This window comes from Mirounga angustirostris, unplaced genomic scaffold, assembly GCF_029215605.1.
Source record: "Mirounga angustirostris isolate CCGP_5_RB_7025 unplaced genomic scaffold, mMirAng1.0.hap1 SCAF_16, whole genome shotgun sequence".
NCBI lineage: Eukaryota > Metazoa > Chordata > Mammalia > Carnivora > Phocidae > Mirounga > Mirounga angustirostris.
In genome coordinates this window covers 145,708-163,369 of record NW_026991724.1, presented here as the reverse complement: position 1 = coordinate 163,369, position 17,662 = coordinate 145,708, and the positions used below count along the sequence as shown (strand labels likewise).

Below are 17,662 nucleotides of genomic sequence, written 5' to 3'. Positions count from 1 at the left end.
GCGTGAGCTCTTCTTTCCCGGGGCTGGAATCTGAGGCAGGTGGGTCCCGGATCCGCACAGACCCCAAGGTGTCCCAGGAGAGAACATGACCCAGAGTCACACACAGCAGCCAAGCCCCAGCCCCCTGTGAGCTCTCTCCATGGCCACCCTGCCCTCCACAGTTTGGGGCACAGAGTGGAGAAGGTCCCACAGGTTTTCGGTGCAACATCCCTGCTGAGAACACCAAGGTGTTTGCCTCCATTGGGAACCTGGAACAGGCCGGCCAGGGACAAGAGGTACTGACACCAGAGTCCTTGGGCTGGGCACCACTGATGCAGAATCATAGTGGTTTTATGGGGAAACTTCAGGACAGCCCTGAACGGGAAGGAGGCTGAGAGGTACACCTTGGGAAGGATGTCCTGGCAGCTCTGGAGATTGTATGTGGCAGAGATGAGGGGGCATTTGATTGCGGGGGAGGGGAGGTCAACAGAGCATGGGGGAGAGCTCATCACCTGGGGCAAGTCCTGGCCTGCTCCACAGCTCAGCACCACACAGGGCTGCCTGTCGCTCAGGAGCCTGATTGGTTGTGGAAGGGTCAAGGACACTGAGGTTGGGAGCTGCCAAGTCTCTTGGGCCCCCTCCCGGCCCTGACCTCCACTCCTGTAAGTAGCAGACGGGGGTGTGAGGAGGTGCTGCTCACACGCTCTAGGCCAGGATCAGTGTTGGCTGGGCCTCTCAGGAAGTCCCGTACAGTGTTCTAGACATTGATGTGCAGTCACCTTTTGGGGAGATCTGTGAGCTTATCCTGCTGGGAGCGCCCAGCATTTGGGGGTCAACAAAAGCCTCTGCTTTGAACACCCATGGAAGGACAGCGCCCTGCAGACATGTTGATGTCCGTCAGTTACTACCCATACTTCATCCCATGTCACTGTAACTGGATTTGGTGGGTGGGATCGAGGACGATTGAAATAGTCCCAGGCTGTCCTGGATCCACATTTCTCCCATGAGGGTGTCCTGCGATAAGCTTCAGCCAACAGGACCAGGGGTCTGCTGGGTTCCTCCAGGAAGGGGTTCGTTCTCTCATGATGACAGGCAGGGAGAGCTTGGCACCCTGCCTCTTCCAGCCTTAAGTACATCTGGATGGGGATGCGCTGTCCGGAGCTGCAGCAGTCGTTTTACAACTAGGAGTTGGTGACCTTCAAAATAGAGCCAGTGTTATAGAGATAGTGAGGTAGAGCGAGGCTGGGCCCAGACCAGGGTGAAACTGCTTCCTTCTGGGCCTGCTGTCCCGAGAGATGATTAAATCATCAGTGTTCAGCCAAACTGCTCGGGTTTAGGTCATTACTTGAAGCTCTGAGTTTCCGTGGAGATGAGAAGACAGCCAGCTCTCTCACATCTAAACGTCTGCTTTAAAGGCTTGCTCTGCCCCCCAGGGTCCAGGCAAGGGTGAATGGGCTCCTCCCAGCCGCCTGCTGCCCATGGTCGGATTGCTAATGGGTTATGCACTCTCCCATCAAGTCGCACTCTACCTCAGGGTAGCACAGACACCACAGGGTGAGCAAACAGGGTGTTCCTCTCTCTCAGTCCAGAGACCTCATCATGACCCAGCTGTCGGCCAGGCCACGAGCCAGGAGGAGCGAGCAGGCTGCACGCCCCACATGGCCGCTCGTGGGGCTGTCTCCTGGCTGGCCCCCAGGGTGGGGGAGCTCCGTGAAGGAAGCAGGGCTTTGGCCCTCTGGTCAGGCCGTGACCCCCACCTCCTGGTGTGGCCATGGTCGGACACTGTATCTCACTGGACTCTGCAGTGAGGGGCTGTGTCCACACCAGCCCCTCGCCGCCCCCCCCCATGAAGCTCACTGGTGCATCAAACGCTCACGTGCTGCGGGCCAAGTGTGTGCCTGGCACTGTTCTTGGTGCTGGGGACCCCACAACTGGGCTCCTGTTCTCACAGCCTCACATGTGGGTCCAGCCCGCCGTCTCAGGTTGGTACGTGCTCTGAGGGGACAGTTGTGTCCACCACCTATCTCCTGGCCATTCCTCAGTTTCTCCCAGGGGCACTAGAGATCGAGTTGATACCATTGGCCTTAAGATTATCTGTGATTTCATTTAGACGTTTCCCTCATAACCATAACTAATCACAAAGTTGAGAGTCTCCGTCCCATGAAGTCCCCAACGGGCACATCAGAACCAGATGGGGAGTCTCGAGGCCTCACCCGGAAGAGGACTGGTTGCCTGCCAGAGGCTGTCCAGTTCTCACGCTCTTTGAAGTCTCAGGCGGGGGGAGCATGTCCATCTCAAAGGCCTCTTTATGGAGCTGGAGATGCTGACTTCCCTGCGATGTGCTGACAGAAGCTGACAGAAGCAGGGGCAAGGCAGCAGACTCGCAGTTGGGGCCCCCAGAGGTGGAAGGTGGTCCTTGGTGAGGGACGGCTGCAGTGTGAGTCCTGGGACCCGTGTGGCAGGGACAGAGCTGGGGCCTCACGGCCACGGACCTGCACAGCCCCTCGCTGCTGCTGGGACCACCCTCACTGGCCGTGGCACCATCCTGTGGTCCTGGGAGGCTCTGCTCCCTTCAGGGTTCTCCATGAGGAGGAAAGAATGGGAGGTGTGAAGTCCTAGGGCAGGGAGCTCGGTGTGTGGGCCCATCCTGTGCCCGGTGCCTGTGGGGTGTGGGTGTGGGGCTGTCTTCTCATGTTCTCCGTGGGGAGGCGGGGGCTGGGGTCCTCGTGCCCTGCCAGCAACAGGCCAACAGGTCCACCCCCACGTGTCGCCCTGTGCAAACACGTGGCCTATGTCCACCAAAAGATGGGGCCAGAACACCCAGCAGGTACTGTTTGTAACAAGACGGGAGATGCCCAGTGGGGTCTGTGCATTAGACTACTACTCACAGCCACGAGGATGTCAGGGAGTGGCTCCCAGGGCAGGCAGATGCCCTAGCTGTTCTGGGGCAATTAATGTTTTTGTGATTGGTCTGGGTGCTGCCTTCCTGGCTGTGTTTAGGTTGATGCATCCACGAACCTGCAGATTTACAGCTTGTGTACTCTCATGTATGATGTTCTTCAATAAAGAGCACAATCAAAAGGGGGAGCAGCTTGTCAGTGGGGTGAGGCAGATGGAAGGGGTGGGTAATATTTGTAAGTGGGACCGAATGTGTGATGACACGTGGGCCGCCTGGCACTCGGGTGGGGGAGAGAAAGTGGGCTTGAACGGGAGTGTCACAGATAACACTCAACCCTGAGACCCTCCCTCCCAGCTCCCTCCCAGCCCTGCTGCCACCACCGAACAAGGCCCTTACCTTTCTTGTTGCCTCAGGTTGTCTCCCTTGTCCGCAAACCATTCTGTTCTCCTCCCACCTCTGCTCTTTAGAGGAGGAACTTGAGTCTTCAGCGAGAAAGTGCTGGGAGCACCCTGGAGCGAGGCCATTCTTGGCCGTGCACAATGTGGCTGGAGACAGAGGTCTGCCCTTGAAGTGGTTTCTCTGTAGAGGAAGTGGGGGCTGTCAGCTCTGTCCCTGCCCCTCCCCCCACGGAGGATGAGGCAGAGCAAGAGCCTGGTGTGACCGGGATGCCCTCCCACAGGGTTCCATGAGGGGGCTGGGCGTCCTAGGGGGCAGGGGCTGCCCTTAGTGAGCATCTAACATGGCGTAGGGAGCTAGGGGTTCAGGCTGGGGGTGCATGGTCAACAGCCAACAACTGTTTCCAAGGCAGAGTGGCATCAGGTGGGTGGCCAGAGATCAGAGACGCCTCCAAGGAGGAGGTGGTGTTTGCAGGGGGCCTGGAGCAGATCTAGAGGAGGCCCCCACATGGGCAGACCCTGGGCGTGGGGCCAGGCTGGGAGCGCTGGTTGGCTGAACACAGGTGAGAGGGGAGACGCCCTGCTGAGCCTGAGTCAGGTGTCCTTGGAGCCAGGGCAGCCCTGGCTGTTGTTTGTGCTGCCCAGAGGAAGGCCGGCTGGGGTGCCGTGCGGGGTGCTCTCTGATCGTGCGTCCAGGGTGCACGCCCATCATGTGGCCACCCTCAGGAGGAGGGGCTCCGGGGACTTTAAAGCTTCATTCTTCCTGGGACCTCAGCCCACCCCAGGCCTGGAGACGCAGGCGGCCTGGCCAGCCACGAGGCTGCAAGCGGCATAGAAATGCATGTCTGGACCTGAGCAACGGCACCTCTCCGGAAGAGGTGGGGAGGTGGGCTGAGGATCTGGGGTCCGGAGAGACTACAGGGTTGGTGCAAGGGAGCTTGGGGTCCTGGCTGGGAAGCAACCACTCTGCCGGGAAGCTGGGGTCTCTTCAGCTGGGTCATGGCTGAGCTGACTGACAGGGTGAATGTGAAGGCGGTCCGGGAGACACGAGCCCCGCTGGTGGCACTGTGAGCTGAGCAGGACGCCTGAGAGTGAGGACCCCTTCCTGCTCCCTGGTGGGACTATGTCTATGCAGGGTCCCCAGAGGAGGCTGCTGGGCTCCTTCAACTGCACCCCCCCAGCCACCCCTCACCTGAGGCTGGCTGCCAACCAGACGGGGCCCCGGTGCCTGGAGGTGTCCATTCCTGACGGGCTCTTCCTCAGCCTGGGGCTGGTGAGCGTGGTGGAGAACGTGCTGGTGGTGGCTGCCATTGCCAAGAACCGCAACCTGCACTCGCCCATGTATTACTTCATCTGCTGCCTGGCTGTGTCCGACCTGCTGGTGAGCGTGAGCAATGTGCTGGAGACGGCAGTCATGCTGCTGCTGGAGGCCGGCGCCCTGGACACCCGGGCGGCCGTGGTGCAGCAGCTGGACGACGTCATTGACGTGCTCGTCTGCGGTGCGATGGTGTCCAGTCTCTGCTTCCTGGGCGCCATCGCCGTGGACCGCTACGTCTCCATCTTCTACGCGCTGCGGTACCACAGCATCGTCACGCTGCCCCGCGCGTGCCGGGCCATCTCCGCGATCTGGGTGGCGAGCGTCCTCTCCAGCACGCTCTTCATTGCCTACTACAACCACGCAGCCGTGCTGCTTTGTCTCGTCGGCTTCTTTGTAGCCGTGCTGGTGCTCATGGCGGTGCTGTACGTCCACATGCTCGCCCGGGCCTGCCAGCACGCCCGAGGCATCGCCCGGCTCCATAAGAGGCAGCGCCCTGCCCACCAGGGCTTCGGCCTCAAGGGCGCCGCCACGCTCACCATCCTGCTGGGCATTTTCTTTCTCTGCTGGGGCCCCTTCTTCCTGCACCTCTCACTCATGGTCCTCTGCCCTCAACACCCCACCTGTGGCTGCGTCTTCAAGAACTTCAACCTCTTCCTCACCCTCATCATCTGCAACTCCATCATTGACCCCCTCATCTACGCCTTCCGCAGCCAGGAGCTCCGAAAGACCCTCCAAGGGGTAGTGCTGTGCTCCTGGTGAGGCTGCAGGCTCGAGGCCGCGGTGCTGGGCAGAGGGAGCTGGTGATGCCATGTGGCCTGTGGAGCAGGGCAGTCGCTTGCCAAAAAGGACAGACGAGATGATCTCCGGAGGTGTGGATGCATGGACCCTCTGGGGCCAGAGAAGGGAAGAAGCACCCATCTCCAGGAGTTGCCGTGGAGAGTGCAGGAGGCTGGGGAGATGCTGGGGCCACAGGCTCGAGGGGCAGGTGCCGGGCTTCTGGGCAGCATCTCTGCCCACTCCTGGAGAGCTGTGCCTCCACCCAGGGCCCTGGCAAGCTGTGCACACACCCACCTCGGCTGCCGGGTCTGGGGATTTGTGCCCCTGCCTGTTGGGATGTGAAGTCTCTGTGTGAGGAGCGTGACAAGTACTGCTCCCTAGGAGGGCCTCAGGAAGAGGAGCTTTGTGACCAGCAAGACCTGGCCTTCCAGGAGCGCTCCAGGAAGCAGTGAGCTTCTGTTTCAGGCAGAGGGGCTACGGTGGAGGGGGGCGCTGGTCTAAGGCTCGGTGGGGACCAGAGAGCTGGGGGCCCATCCGTGTGTGCAGCACGTACCCAGCAGACAGGGCCAGCCAGTGCCTGCCCGGGCCAGCGCAGAGGCTGTCGGCCGGAATCAGAGGCCGGCATCCAGGGCGTCAGGGCTGGGAAGCATTCTGGCAATAAATGCTGTGCTTGGTGCAGACTCATCGCTGCCCGCCTTGCCTCCTTCTGGAAATTGCTTGAGCCTGGAGGGAGGAGGAAGGGGGAGGGGCAAGAGTGGGGTTGAGGGTGATGGACAGGGAGAAGCGAATCCCAGAAACCAGCCAGAAACCATGGCTGGCAGGCCCGGGTGAAGAACCCACAGCCCCAAAGGACCCAGAGTGCCCGAGGCGCTGCCCAAGGCGACAGTGTGGGGGCCCCAATGACACCTGCTCTGGGCCTGTGTCTTCGCTTTCTCCTCGTGGTGTAAACCCCAGCTCAGAGCACCTAGAGTGAGAAACAGCAGCTGCCCCCCCCCGTGACCTCCATGGGGACCCAACTCGGCACAGTCCAGGGTGCCCTTAGCTGCAGCAGGAGCAGGACCACCATGACCCATATGTGACCTCAGCCTGAACACATCCCTGTCACAGCCCAGTCATGCCGCCCCTCCTCCATGTCTGCCCACAGTGCAGTGTGTGCTGGGGGGTGGGGCCTGCTCTCCCCCAGGACTGCCCTCTTGGGAAGTACTTGAGGCAAGGCCTCCCAGAATGGAGTGGGGCTGTCCAGGGACTGTCCAAGCCCAAGCCCCGAAGGAGTGGACATCTGGGGTGAGCCCTGCTGCTGGTGCCGGGGAGCCCTTGGGCCCCCCCCTCGGTTGCAAACCTGAGTTTCTCACTGAAGAGCCCACCTGGTTTCCTCCACAGATACTGAGCATACAGTCGACCCCCTTCCTGACACAGGTTCGGCGGCGGCAAGGGTGATGGTATCAGCCAGTTCGAAGGCAGGTCTAGTAGTGCCTGAAGTTTTCGGCAGCCACTGGCCAGCCACCCCCAACTCTGCCCCAGCCAGTCCCCACCCATGCTGGCAGCTTCAGCCCAGACTGCTAGCCTCAAGGCCAGGAGCTGGTTCCCGGCAGGGCTAGCCTTTGCAGGGGGACAGGACGGTGAGTCAGCCGTGAACCTGGCACCAGAGCCCCCTGGGGAGGGAGGGAGAGCGGACCTGGCCCGACGCCATCACGCGGGGAGGCAGGGCGTGCGGGTAATGGGTCTTGGCCAACGGGATGCTGCAAAGCTCCTTCCTTTGCTCAGTCGGGGAGGTGCAGCCAGCTCCGGGGAAGAGCCAAACGCTCACCGAGGACCCCCTGAATGGGGACAGGGAGGGGCCCCAGGCAGCCGGAAGCCAACCACCGAAAGCCACATCACGGACACGCTGTGGGGGAGGGGTGTCTCTTGAGAACAAAAGACCCATTTCTAGACTAGCCAACTGGAGAGCTTCAGGGTGGGGGGAAGAGGGGCTATGCGCAGCCACACCCTGTCAGTGCACTCTTGAGTCCAGCTACACACAGGCACACCACAGACCTGTTCAGCCGACGGCTTGTGGGACCTCCACGCACTGTGACCGAGACCCCTCCTGGAAGATTCAGAAGGACCTTATTACAAGGTGGTTTCACTACAATGTCTGACCCCAGTGGCATTCTGTATGTGTAATATAATGTCTGTACTGCATGTCCACTTGATACCTTCCTTTCTCTTCTGATCAGTGGACCCTCTTTCCCCGTTTGCCTCCCAAGAATCCCCCAGCTCTGCCTTAGGCGCACACTCTCTCACTACATGGCCCCTACCACCATGTTGTGTTGGCCTCACGTGGACCAAGAGTCCAGGAGTCCGGGTGACACCAGGACGTGAATCAGACAGAAGTCACAGCCCACCACTCCCCACCCTGTCAGTCCCTCGCCTGGCTTGTGTCCTTTTGATAATGCCTGGCACCAGTATTCACTGAGCAGCAGCTACGTACCAGGCACTGTACCTGGCAGGGGTACAAAGCATCCCCACGTACCAGGTCCATTTGGAATCTCACGGCAGCCCCCCGAGGGAGGAGGGGCAGGTACCTGGCATCCCCCACTGCAGAGAAGGACCGTGAAGCTCAGAGCTGCCGTTGTAAGCCACCCTCCTTCTGACTCGGCGTGTCTGAGCCCTGCCCCATGCTTTCTTCTGGAGGGCTGGGTGCCTGCTGCAGCATCTTCCTGCCTGCCCCACCCCTGCTAGAGTACCTCGTCTGTCCCTTCATGCCACAAGACAGGGAGCTGAGAGGCGTCCATCTCGGTCTTTGGGGTGGGACCGTGGGGCTGGTCCCTGAACGGGTGTGGGGAAGAAAGACTGTCCTTGCAAAGCCGTGGGGTGGGGCTGCCGCGGCGGCGGGACCCGAGAGGGCAGCCTGGGCGGGGCCCGAGAGCCAAGAGGGGCTTCTATTGTCCTCCCTGGAGCCCGCCAGCCCCTCCCTCCAGTATGCGGGGGCCCCCAGACTCCCGCCCCCGCCCCCCGCCCGCGGGCCCCGCAGACCCTGGTGGCGGCGGGCGGAGGCGGCGCGGCGCGCGGCCGAGCGGGGATGCGCGGTGCTGATGCTGCAGGGCCGGTGCTGCATTCTGCGGCGGCGCCCCCCGATTGGCCGCGCGCGGTGACGCCAGGCCGGGCGCTGCGGGCGGGGCCCGGCCTATAAGAGCGGGCGGCGGGGGCGGCCGACCCTCCGCAGCCAGCCCCGGCCTGTACGCGCGTGTCCCGCAGCCGCCCGTCGCACGCACCGAGCATGAGGGAGATCGTGCACATCCAGGCCGGCCAGTGCGGCAACCAGATCGGGGCCAAGGTGAGGACGCGCGCCGCCCCCGCCCCGCGCCCCGCGCCCCGCGCCCCGCCCCGGCTCCGGGCCCTGACACCGCCGCGCAACCCGCCTCCCCACCCACAGCCGGGCCCCGGAGGGAGGGAAGCAGGGAGGCGCCGCACCCCGAGCCGCCCTTGCCGCTGCGAAGCCAGGAACAAAGGGACGAGCCGGGCCCCGCGCCGGGCGGCCGGGCGGCCGGGCGGCCGGGGCACCGGGGTCCCTGCCCTGCCACGTCCACATCGTCTTCTCTCTGTCCCTGCCCGGGTTACCTCAGGCCTGCGGGAGCGCCGCGCAAGTCGGCGGCTGAGCTCCATCCACAGCGGCTGCAGCTGTGGGGGCTGTTTGGGCGTGGCCCTCTTCTTTGGGGTCGCAACTCAGCCTTGAGCGAGATGGGTGGGGTGGGCAGGTTTGGGTGGGGCGTCCCCTTCAAAGACGAAACGATTCTGTCTGCCCTGCTCCCGCTGCCCCCAGGAGCAGGATGTCCTCCAAGCCGCCAGAGCCACCCCCATGCCCCAACCTCGTTGTTCAGCTTCCTGACCCCACCCTATTCCTTTGTTGGGGGAGGGGTTGGGCCCAGACTCGGGGTGACCTTGGTCCAGGACTGGACTTTTCCTCCAGCTCAGCCCAGCCTGGGCAAACCTCCCGTGGGTTTGGACAGCACCCACCCAGGGACTGTGGAGTCTGGGGGTGGGATGTCGGGAACAAAGCCCCACTCCTGGGATGGAGAGCTGCATCACCACCTCCATTGTTAGCCCACCTCGAAGATGTTGGAACTAAGGGGAAGAGGAGGTGGTTAATCCCCACTGGAACCTAGGAGACAGGTGTCACGTCCCCAAGTCCAGGGAGACTATCCCTTGCCCAAGGTCACGCAGCAAGTGCGAGACAGAGCCACACTACCCTCCGGCTCTCAGTCCCTGCAGATGTCCAGCCCAGGGCTCAGGCTAGGTGGGTGGGGCCTGCTGCGCACTGGGGCACCCCACAGAACAAAACCGGGGAACGGGGGCGGCTTTGTCAGGACCAAGGCCAGGGACCCAGGGTGGGAGTGGTTGCAGGGCGGGTTTCCCAAAGGAGGCAGTGGGAGGAGACAGGTCTTGGAGGTGAAGGGGCCTAGGAAGGGGGTTCCTCTGGAGGCTGTTGCCATGGAAACGAGGCAAGAACAAAAAGCTAATTACAACGCTGCTGGGGCAGCCTCGTGGCTGACATATAAATTGCAACTTCTTCTCTAGGGTGGAGGTGACTTGGACCGGGTGGAGGGGTGGTACCAGGGAGACTCCCTAATCACCTGAAGAAACAGCTGTGCCTGCCCCAGGAAGGGGGCTGGGGGAGGGGGAGGCCTGGGGGATGATGGCCTCAAATCAAATCAGGACTCCCGGGGCAGTCGCTGACAGCTGCCCTGGCCAGTTGGGAGGGGTGGAGGGCTCATTAATGTGGTCACAGGGGCCAGGCCTGCCCTGAACATCTGCTCCTCGGAGGGTCAGGGGTCACTGGGGGAAGGGAGGGCAGCCCTGAGTTCTGCCTGAGCCTGGGGGAGTGGTGATCTGGTTATACACCCCTCCTCCCTATGGCCTGGACAGACACATATCAAGCAAAGGCAAGTCCACGCCCTGAGCTGTAGCTGCGGTGGAGGGAGGGCTGGGGGGGGGGGGTGGCAGGAGGGGGAGGGAGGAAGGCAGAGCCAGTAGCCTGAGTGCTGGACAAGTGTCCTTGGCTGAGATTTTTTTTCCTGCTTCTTAGAGGTGTGGCCTCCTGGGTTTGCTCATTATTTTTTTATTCCTTTTGGGTTGATTTTCTTACTTTATGTTGTTTTAAAAATTAGTATCTGATCCTTTCTAACAATTCAAACCAGAGAGAGGTGGATTTTGTGGGGAGAGGAGCTATTTCTTTCTTTTCCGCCTTTTTTGGTGACCAGTGACAGCAGTTGAGCATCTTCCTTCTGGCCTCCTTGTCCTCGGAAGTCTCCAGAGACCCAATTGAACAAAGTGCTCAAAGCCCCCCGGGCCAGGCCCAGCTGGTGCTGCCGTCTGCCCTGTGGACAGGCGGTTCATTGGCCGTTTCTGTCTCCTGATCCCATGGTGGCTGTGGGTGCCCTGGTGAAGGGGGCGGGCGAACTTTTCCTTCCCATCACCAGCAGCGACTGGCCGATGGGCAAGGGCGGCAGCTCTAGCGAGGGGCCTGGCTGTGGGGGATGGAGAGGGGTCAGGGCGATTGGGGCCAGGAGAGAACACACCTCTCCTGAGCGGTAGCTTGCCGGCATTACACTCACGACAACGATCACGATCGCTGCGTATTGACCACTGTGCCTGGTGTTCAGGCCCAGCGCCTCCAACACGTGCGGTGAGATAGGGGATCGCCCTTCCCCCAGGGGTCGCTCCGCGAAGTGGAGGCACCGCCCAGGAGGGACAGGGCAGGGGTCGGAGTCTAGGTCTGCTCGGATCCATTAGGGTGGGCGGGAACGCCCCCTCCCACCGACGCCACACAACAGGCGGATGAATCCGGGGACCCCATCCTTCTCCTCTGGGGTGCAGGGCCATCCAGGAGCCTTTGTCTGCGCCCCCTTCTCTCGGCCGCTGGGCGGAGCCTCGGAGGGGCGGGCCCTGGCTCTGACCGCCAATGGGGGGAGGGATTTCCTGCTTTCCCTGAACCCGCCTCCTAAATGGGTCACTGTAGCGCTTGCTGTGCTCGGGGCTGGGAGGGGCTTCGAGGTCCTGAAAGGGTTTAACACCCGTGAGTCGGCAAGCCCTCCCTCCGCGGAGCCGCGTCCCCCCACTTGCCGTACCGACGCCTCCCGGGCCCCCGAGCGAGGACGCGGCAAAGGATCAGCACCACGGACAGCGCAAAGGGCGCGGGGGTCTGACGTAGGAGCCACGGCCAGCACCCTGGGTTGGATCCAGGCGCCCTCTGGCAGTTTTCTCAACTGCAGTGATGGTCATGAGTATTTCTTCTTTAATTTACAAAGTTGTATTTTATTATTGATTAAATATTACATAATATATTTTACTAATACACTTATTATAAGTCACATTTTTTATTAGTTTTAACCACAAAAGCAATTAATATAGTCTTCTAAAAAGTTGAAACATTGGGGATAAGTGTCCATTTAGCCACCTCATGCCCCTAGGTCCTGCTGTCCTGGGGGGACAGTTTTGTTTTCCATTCTTCCAGCCTGTTTTCTGTGCATGTGCATCTATCTATCTATCTTTGTAGAAAAATGTAACATCTTTTGAAGTTCCCTTTTTTATTCTACATATCATTATGCAGTGTGCTTTTCCCTCAAGGATGTGTCTCGGGGATGTGCTCATATCCGTGACGATATTTTACTGCACCACAGTATCCCAAAGTATACTGATTTTTAAAGACTTTTATTTTTGTTATCTGTGCATATGGCTTTACAGATTTAAATAGCATCTAATCTTTTAACCCAATGAAGCCACTATTTGCTGAATGCATCAAGCCTTATGCTAACCCCTTAAGGAGGATACTATTATCGTGTCCACTTTACAGATGAGAAAACTGAGGTCTCAGGAGAGAGAGTCACTGGCACACACTGACTGGTGCTGGTATCTTGTCCATCACCTCCTGGAGGACCATGCTTTCCAGAGATGCATTTTCAGTAACTCTCTGTGGATGTGTTGATGGCAGGGTGACTGACTCACTCCCTCCTGGCCCCACACTTGCTGTCTCAAGCTCATCACTCCTCTGCAGGGGCTGTGGTGTCCCTGAAACCAGAGGTCTGGGGTGTCTCAGAGCTCTGGGGACCAAGACCCTAGCTCCCGCTTTCATGTAGGCCTCGGGCTGAGGAGGCCATGAAGATCCAAGTAGTGGTAGGAAGCTCTGATCGGGCCCCGAATGTCTCAGTGACATTTCTGTGTGTTTATTTTTTCTAATTACAAAATTAACACACACAATGTAAAAAGAACAGTTAACAATGACAAAACGGGGAGTAAATCCCCCACCCTCACTGAGTGACGACCTCTGATAACAGCCTCTCTGGATGAACTGCCAAGATTTTTCTATGCATTTTATAATAATGATAACACTGTTGATAATGATCAGTTTTAATTTTTTATTTATTTTTAAAAAATATTTTTTATTAATTTGAGAAAGAGAGAGTAAGTGAGAGCACAAGGTGGGGGGGGTAGTTCAGAGGCAGAAGGAGAGGCAGATTCCCCGCTGAGCAGGGAGCCCTGATGTGGGGACTCTGGGATCACAACCTGAGCCGAAGGCAGACGCTTAACTGACTGAGCCAACTAGGCGCCCCTAATTACCAGAGTTTTAAAAGATATTTTCTAACTAATCTTTTGTTATTGTTTAGAAATTAACATGTGACAATTCCAAAAGAGCCAAAGGGTATACAGTGAGAAGAACTTTCCCCCAACCCAGACCCACATTCCCAGGCCCAGGTCCTTGGAACGGACACCTTTGTGCCTGTTAGAGACATCTATATATAGATAAATATGTGAAAACTGGATTCTAACTGCTTTTTTCACGGAGCCGTCTTTTTGCCAGCACATGACTCACATGTAGAGTCCTGTTATTTCTCGAGGCCTTCATACCATTCATCTTCTGAAAGTCACTCCAACCCTGAGGAGCAAAGGGGAGGGGCACTGGGAAGTCACGCAATGTGTGACTAATGACCCTCCCTCATGGGCCTACGGTGCTCCACACAGCTTGGAAATGCCCTTGGGGTGAGGGCCAAGCTCTGTGCAGCCTTCCCTTCACCCAGGGGATGTGTCTTTGTGTGCTGACATATAGGCACGCATTCACATGCTTCCCATGATCAGCTCGCTTTATTCCCACAAAGACTTGTTTCACCATCAGGCCTATTGAACAGATGAGGGCCCTGAGGCACAGAGAATCTTCAGGACCTGCCCAGGGTCGCACAGCTGGGAAGAGGTGGTCCAACTCCTGAATGTAGGCCCTGCTCTGTGCTTTTGTGCTCTGGAGCCGATTTTGAGAAGCGCTGTGGATCCCAGCCCTAGGGGGAGTAGGGTGGGTGGCAGCAGGTGGTGGAGAGAGTGAACCCTGGGAGTCTGGGCTGTGCCAGCTCTTTGCGGACAGGTTGGGTGAACCAGGCAAGTCATTCCCTACTCAGGCTCCCCGTGGTTCCCATTGGCTGAGGCTGATGATGTGCTGGGCCCTGCCAGACCCTGTCTCTGGACATCTTTTACCCGGACACTGAGGGGCACGTGTATCCTGGGCTCTGTCTCTGTCACTTACTGTAGGCAGCTCTTTGCCTTCTCCGTGCCTTGGTTCTTTCATCTGAAAAGAGAGAATAAAGAAAACCACCCCAAGAGGGTGTTTATTACTAACCCCTCATGGAGGAGTGGACTGTCCAGGGCTCCTGGTTAGCAAGTGCAGAGCTGAGTCTGGGGGACCTGGGTCTGTGTCATCTGAGCCCTGAACCACTCTGAGGGAGCCAGGCACCATGAACGTATAGACAGTGGATGTGCATATTTACTATGATGATTTTCTTTTTTTTTTTTTTAAGATTTTATTTATTTTACATAGAGAGACACAGCGAGAGAGGGAACACAAGCAGGGGGAGTGGGAGAGGGAGAAGCAGGCTTCTCACTGAGCAGGGAGCCCGATGCGGGGTTCGATCCCAGGACCCTGGGCTCATGACCTGAGCTGAAGGCAGATGCTTAACGACCGAGCCACCCAGGCACACCTACTATGATAATTTTCTGACAGATGACAGAGCTTGGGGCTTTTCTCTGAAGTCACTCAAAGGGGCTAGTGCAAGCTTTGGGTCCAGGCCCCTAATTTGACACCCAGGGCAGAGTTCATGGGAGGGAAGGGCCTGGTGGGGGTCATAAGCACCTGCTGACCCTTCCTTTCCCCCCTGCAGTTCTGGGAGGTCATCAGTGATGAGCACGGTATAGACCCCAGTGGCAACTATGTGGGGGACTCAGACCTGCAGCTGGAGCGCATCAGCGTCTACTACAACGAGGCCTCTTGTGAGCTCCCACCCTGCCCCCATGCTTGATCTGGGAGGAGGGAGGAGAGGGCACCTTGACTGCTGGGTCTCAGCATCTCTGCCCTCCTATCAGTTGGTTGGCAGGTGTAACCCAAAATAAAGATGAGGAACCCTAGAAACTGCCACCATAGTGAGATTCAAATATGTGTAATCCTCACATGCATAGTCTAGGGGATGGACAGGGTTGGGCAGGGTCCTGGAGGCTCCTCAGGAAGCCCATGGGAGGGTCCAGAGCGGAGGTCACTTAGCCACTGGTGTAAGATTATGTCCATAGCGAACTGGAGAAATATTAACCTGCCCCCGTGGATGTATTATGTGGTCCTGGCTGTCTAGGGTGTTGACCATGATCCCCATTTCACACGTGGTTCCAGCCTCTCTGACCCCAGAGTCTGAGCGCTTATGGTGACAGCATGACTCTGGCAGGCCAGGGCAGGATTTAGAGGGCAGGAGTAGCCCCTGACCCTCTGTGACCCACATAACCCACCCCTTTCCCCTCAGCTCATAAGTATGTGCCTCGGGCCATTCTGGTGGACCTTGAGCCCGGAACCATGGACAGCGTCCGATCTGGGGCCTTTGGGCACCTTTTCAGGCCTGACAACTTCATCTTCGGTAAGTTTCCCTTGTCCCACACTCTGATGCAGACCCCATCACGGGCAAATCCAGATCAGCAGAAACGACAGGGCAAAGTCACCCCTTAGCAGGACAGAACTGACCTTCCCGTTCTGCATTGGGTAACAGAGGCCCAGAGGAAGGGTTCTGCACAGGGCAGAACAATGTGTGGAACAGAGAATTGAGCTTATAGGACTGTTACAGAGCTGGCAGGACAGGAGTCAGTCTCCAGAGGATTCAAGTTCACGGGCATGCAGCTGTCATCAAGAGGGCATCACCCCATTTCTGTCTTCGGGAATTCAGCACCCCAATTGATGGGCACCAGCCCACATTCAGACCCCAAGCGGCAAGGGATTCTGGGGTTCTGGCGGCTCTAGCTGGCACTTCCAGCATGACCAGCCGGCGGCTGGAGGGTAGGGCTGGTAGACTCACCCAGAACCCCCCCAAGGGAGGCAAAGCCGGGTTCTCAGTTCCTGTCTAGAGCCCTTACTACCCGGCACCAGGCAGTGAGGTCCACCACCCGCAGCATGGCTGGCGTGGAGGGTCATGGAGGGAGTGAGAAGGTGTGGGCACCCTCATTTCACAGAGAGGAGACAGAGCTTCCACAGTTGCTCTCTGGTATGGCCCCTGTTCAGGCAGGCGCTGTAGGTCTGACTAGTCTGCGTCCCCCTCCTGCTGCCCCCGCACCCCCACAGGTCAGAGCGGGGCCGGCAACAACTGGGCCAAGGGTCACTACACGGAGGGTGCTGAGCTGGTGGACTCCGTCCTGGACGTGGTGCGGAAGGAGTGTGAGAATTGCGACTGCCTGCAGGGCTTCCAGCTGACCCACTCTCTCGGCGGGGGCACGGGCTCGGGCATGGGCACGCTGCTCATTAGCAAGGTGCGTGAGGAGTACCCTGACCGCATCATGAACACCTTCAGCGTGGTGCCCTCGCCCAAGGTGTCGGACACAGTGGTGGAGCCCTACAACGCCACCCTGTCCATCCACCAGCTGGTGGAGAACACGGACGAGACCTACTGCATCGACAACGAGGCCCTGTACGACATCTGCTTCCGCACGCTCAAGCTGGCCACTCCCACCTACGGAGACCTCAACCACCTGGTGTCGGCCACCATGAGCGGCGTCACCACTTCCCTCCGCTTCCCGGGCCAGCTCAACGCCGACCTGCGCAAGCTGGCCGTGAACATGGTGCCCTTCCCGCGCCTGCACTTCTTCATGCCCGGCTTCGCGCCGCTCACGGCCCGCGGCAGCCAGCAGTACCGCGCGCTCACCGTGCCCGAGCTCACGCAGCAGATGTTCGACGCCAAGAACATGATGGCCGCCTGCGACCCGCGCCACGGCCGCTACCTGACGGTGGCCACCGTGTTCCGTGGGCGCATGTCCATGAAGGAGGTGGACGAGCAGATGCTGGCCATCCAGAGCAAGAACAGCAGCTACTTCGTGGAGTGGATCCCCAACAACGTGAAGGTGGCCGTGTGCGACATCCCACCCCGGGGGCTCAAGATGTCCTCCACCTTCATCGGCAACAGCACGGCCATCCAGGAGCTGTTCAAGCGCATCTCGGAGCAGTTCACCGCCATGTTCCGGCGCAAGGCCTTCCTCCACTGGTACACGGGCGAGGGCATGGACGAGATGGAGTTCACCGAGGCCGAGAGCAACATGAACGACCTGGTGTCCGAGTACCAGCAGTACCAGGACGCCACGGCCGAGGAGGAGGGCGAGATGTACGAAGACGACGAGGAGGAGTCCGAGGCTCAGGGCCCCAAATGAAGCCGCTGGAGGGGCGGAGCCAGGATGCGGCTGTGGCCAGGAGGCCTGTCCCCCAGAGCCCCGTCGCCATTGACACCGCCCCCAGCCTTGCCCCCGCCAGCTCCGGCCATGGCACCCCAGGGCTCCCGAGTGCTTGTCCTCCAGTATTTACGGCATCCCCACCCCACGTGAGTCCTGTCTTCCCTCCATGGGTCGGGTCCACTTCTGTGTCTGCTTTATTGTCAGCTCCAGGCCTGTTTTATGGTTTGTTGTGTTTTCTTTTGTTTTTTTACGGTTTGTGTTTATATTTTGAGGGGGGATACTTAATAAATCTATTGCTGTCAGATATCCCTGCCTGGTGCTGGAGATTTCTTTTTATTCTGGAAAGTTGGGTCCAGAGGGGTGAGGAGGGACAGACAAGGAGGCCCTGGGAGTGGGGTGAGGGGGAGGAAGGGTCACTGTCTCCCAGGCTGGTGGCTGTGCTTGAAGCCTGTGGGTTCTGAAGGCACAGCTGCTGGGAGCTTCCGGAAGTGGGGTCCTGGGGTTGGGCCATGCCCAGATGAAGCCTCATCCCAGAACCACAGGTGCAGCTCGCCCTGGACTTGAGAACTATCCCTGTCCCCTACA

General features: G+C 59.1%; 1 protein-coding gene across 1 annotated transcript; it reads left to right on the top strand.

Moving 5' to 3' along the window:
* Positions 1–130: 130 nt before the first annotated feature.
* On the top strand, positions 131–17,377 carry LOC123855970 (tubulin beta-3 chain). The gene is made up of 7 exons (XM_064581554.1): positions 131–5,347; positions 5,635–5,816; positions 8,382–8,498; positions 8,606–8,684; positions 14,533–14,656; positions 15,175–15,285; positions 15,981–17,377. The coding sequence occupies exons 1-7, from the start codon at positions 4,397–4,399 to the stop codon at positions 17,054–17,056; spliced, it is 2,640 nt and encodes an 879-aa protein (XP_064437624.1). The 5' UTR covers positions 131–4,396; the 3' UTR covers positions 17,057–17,377.
* The last annotated feature ends 285 nt before the right edge of the window (positions 17,378–17,662 follow it).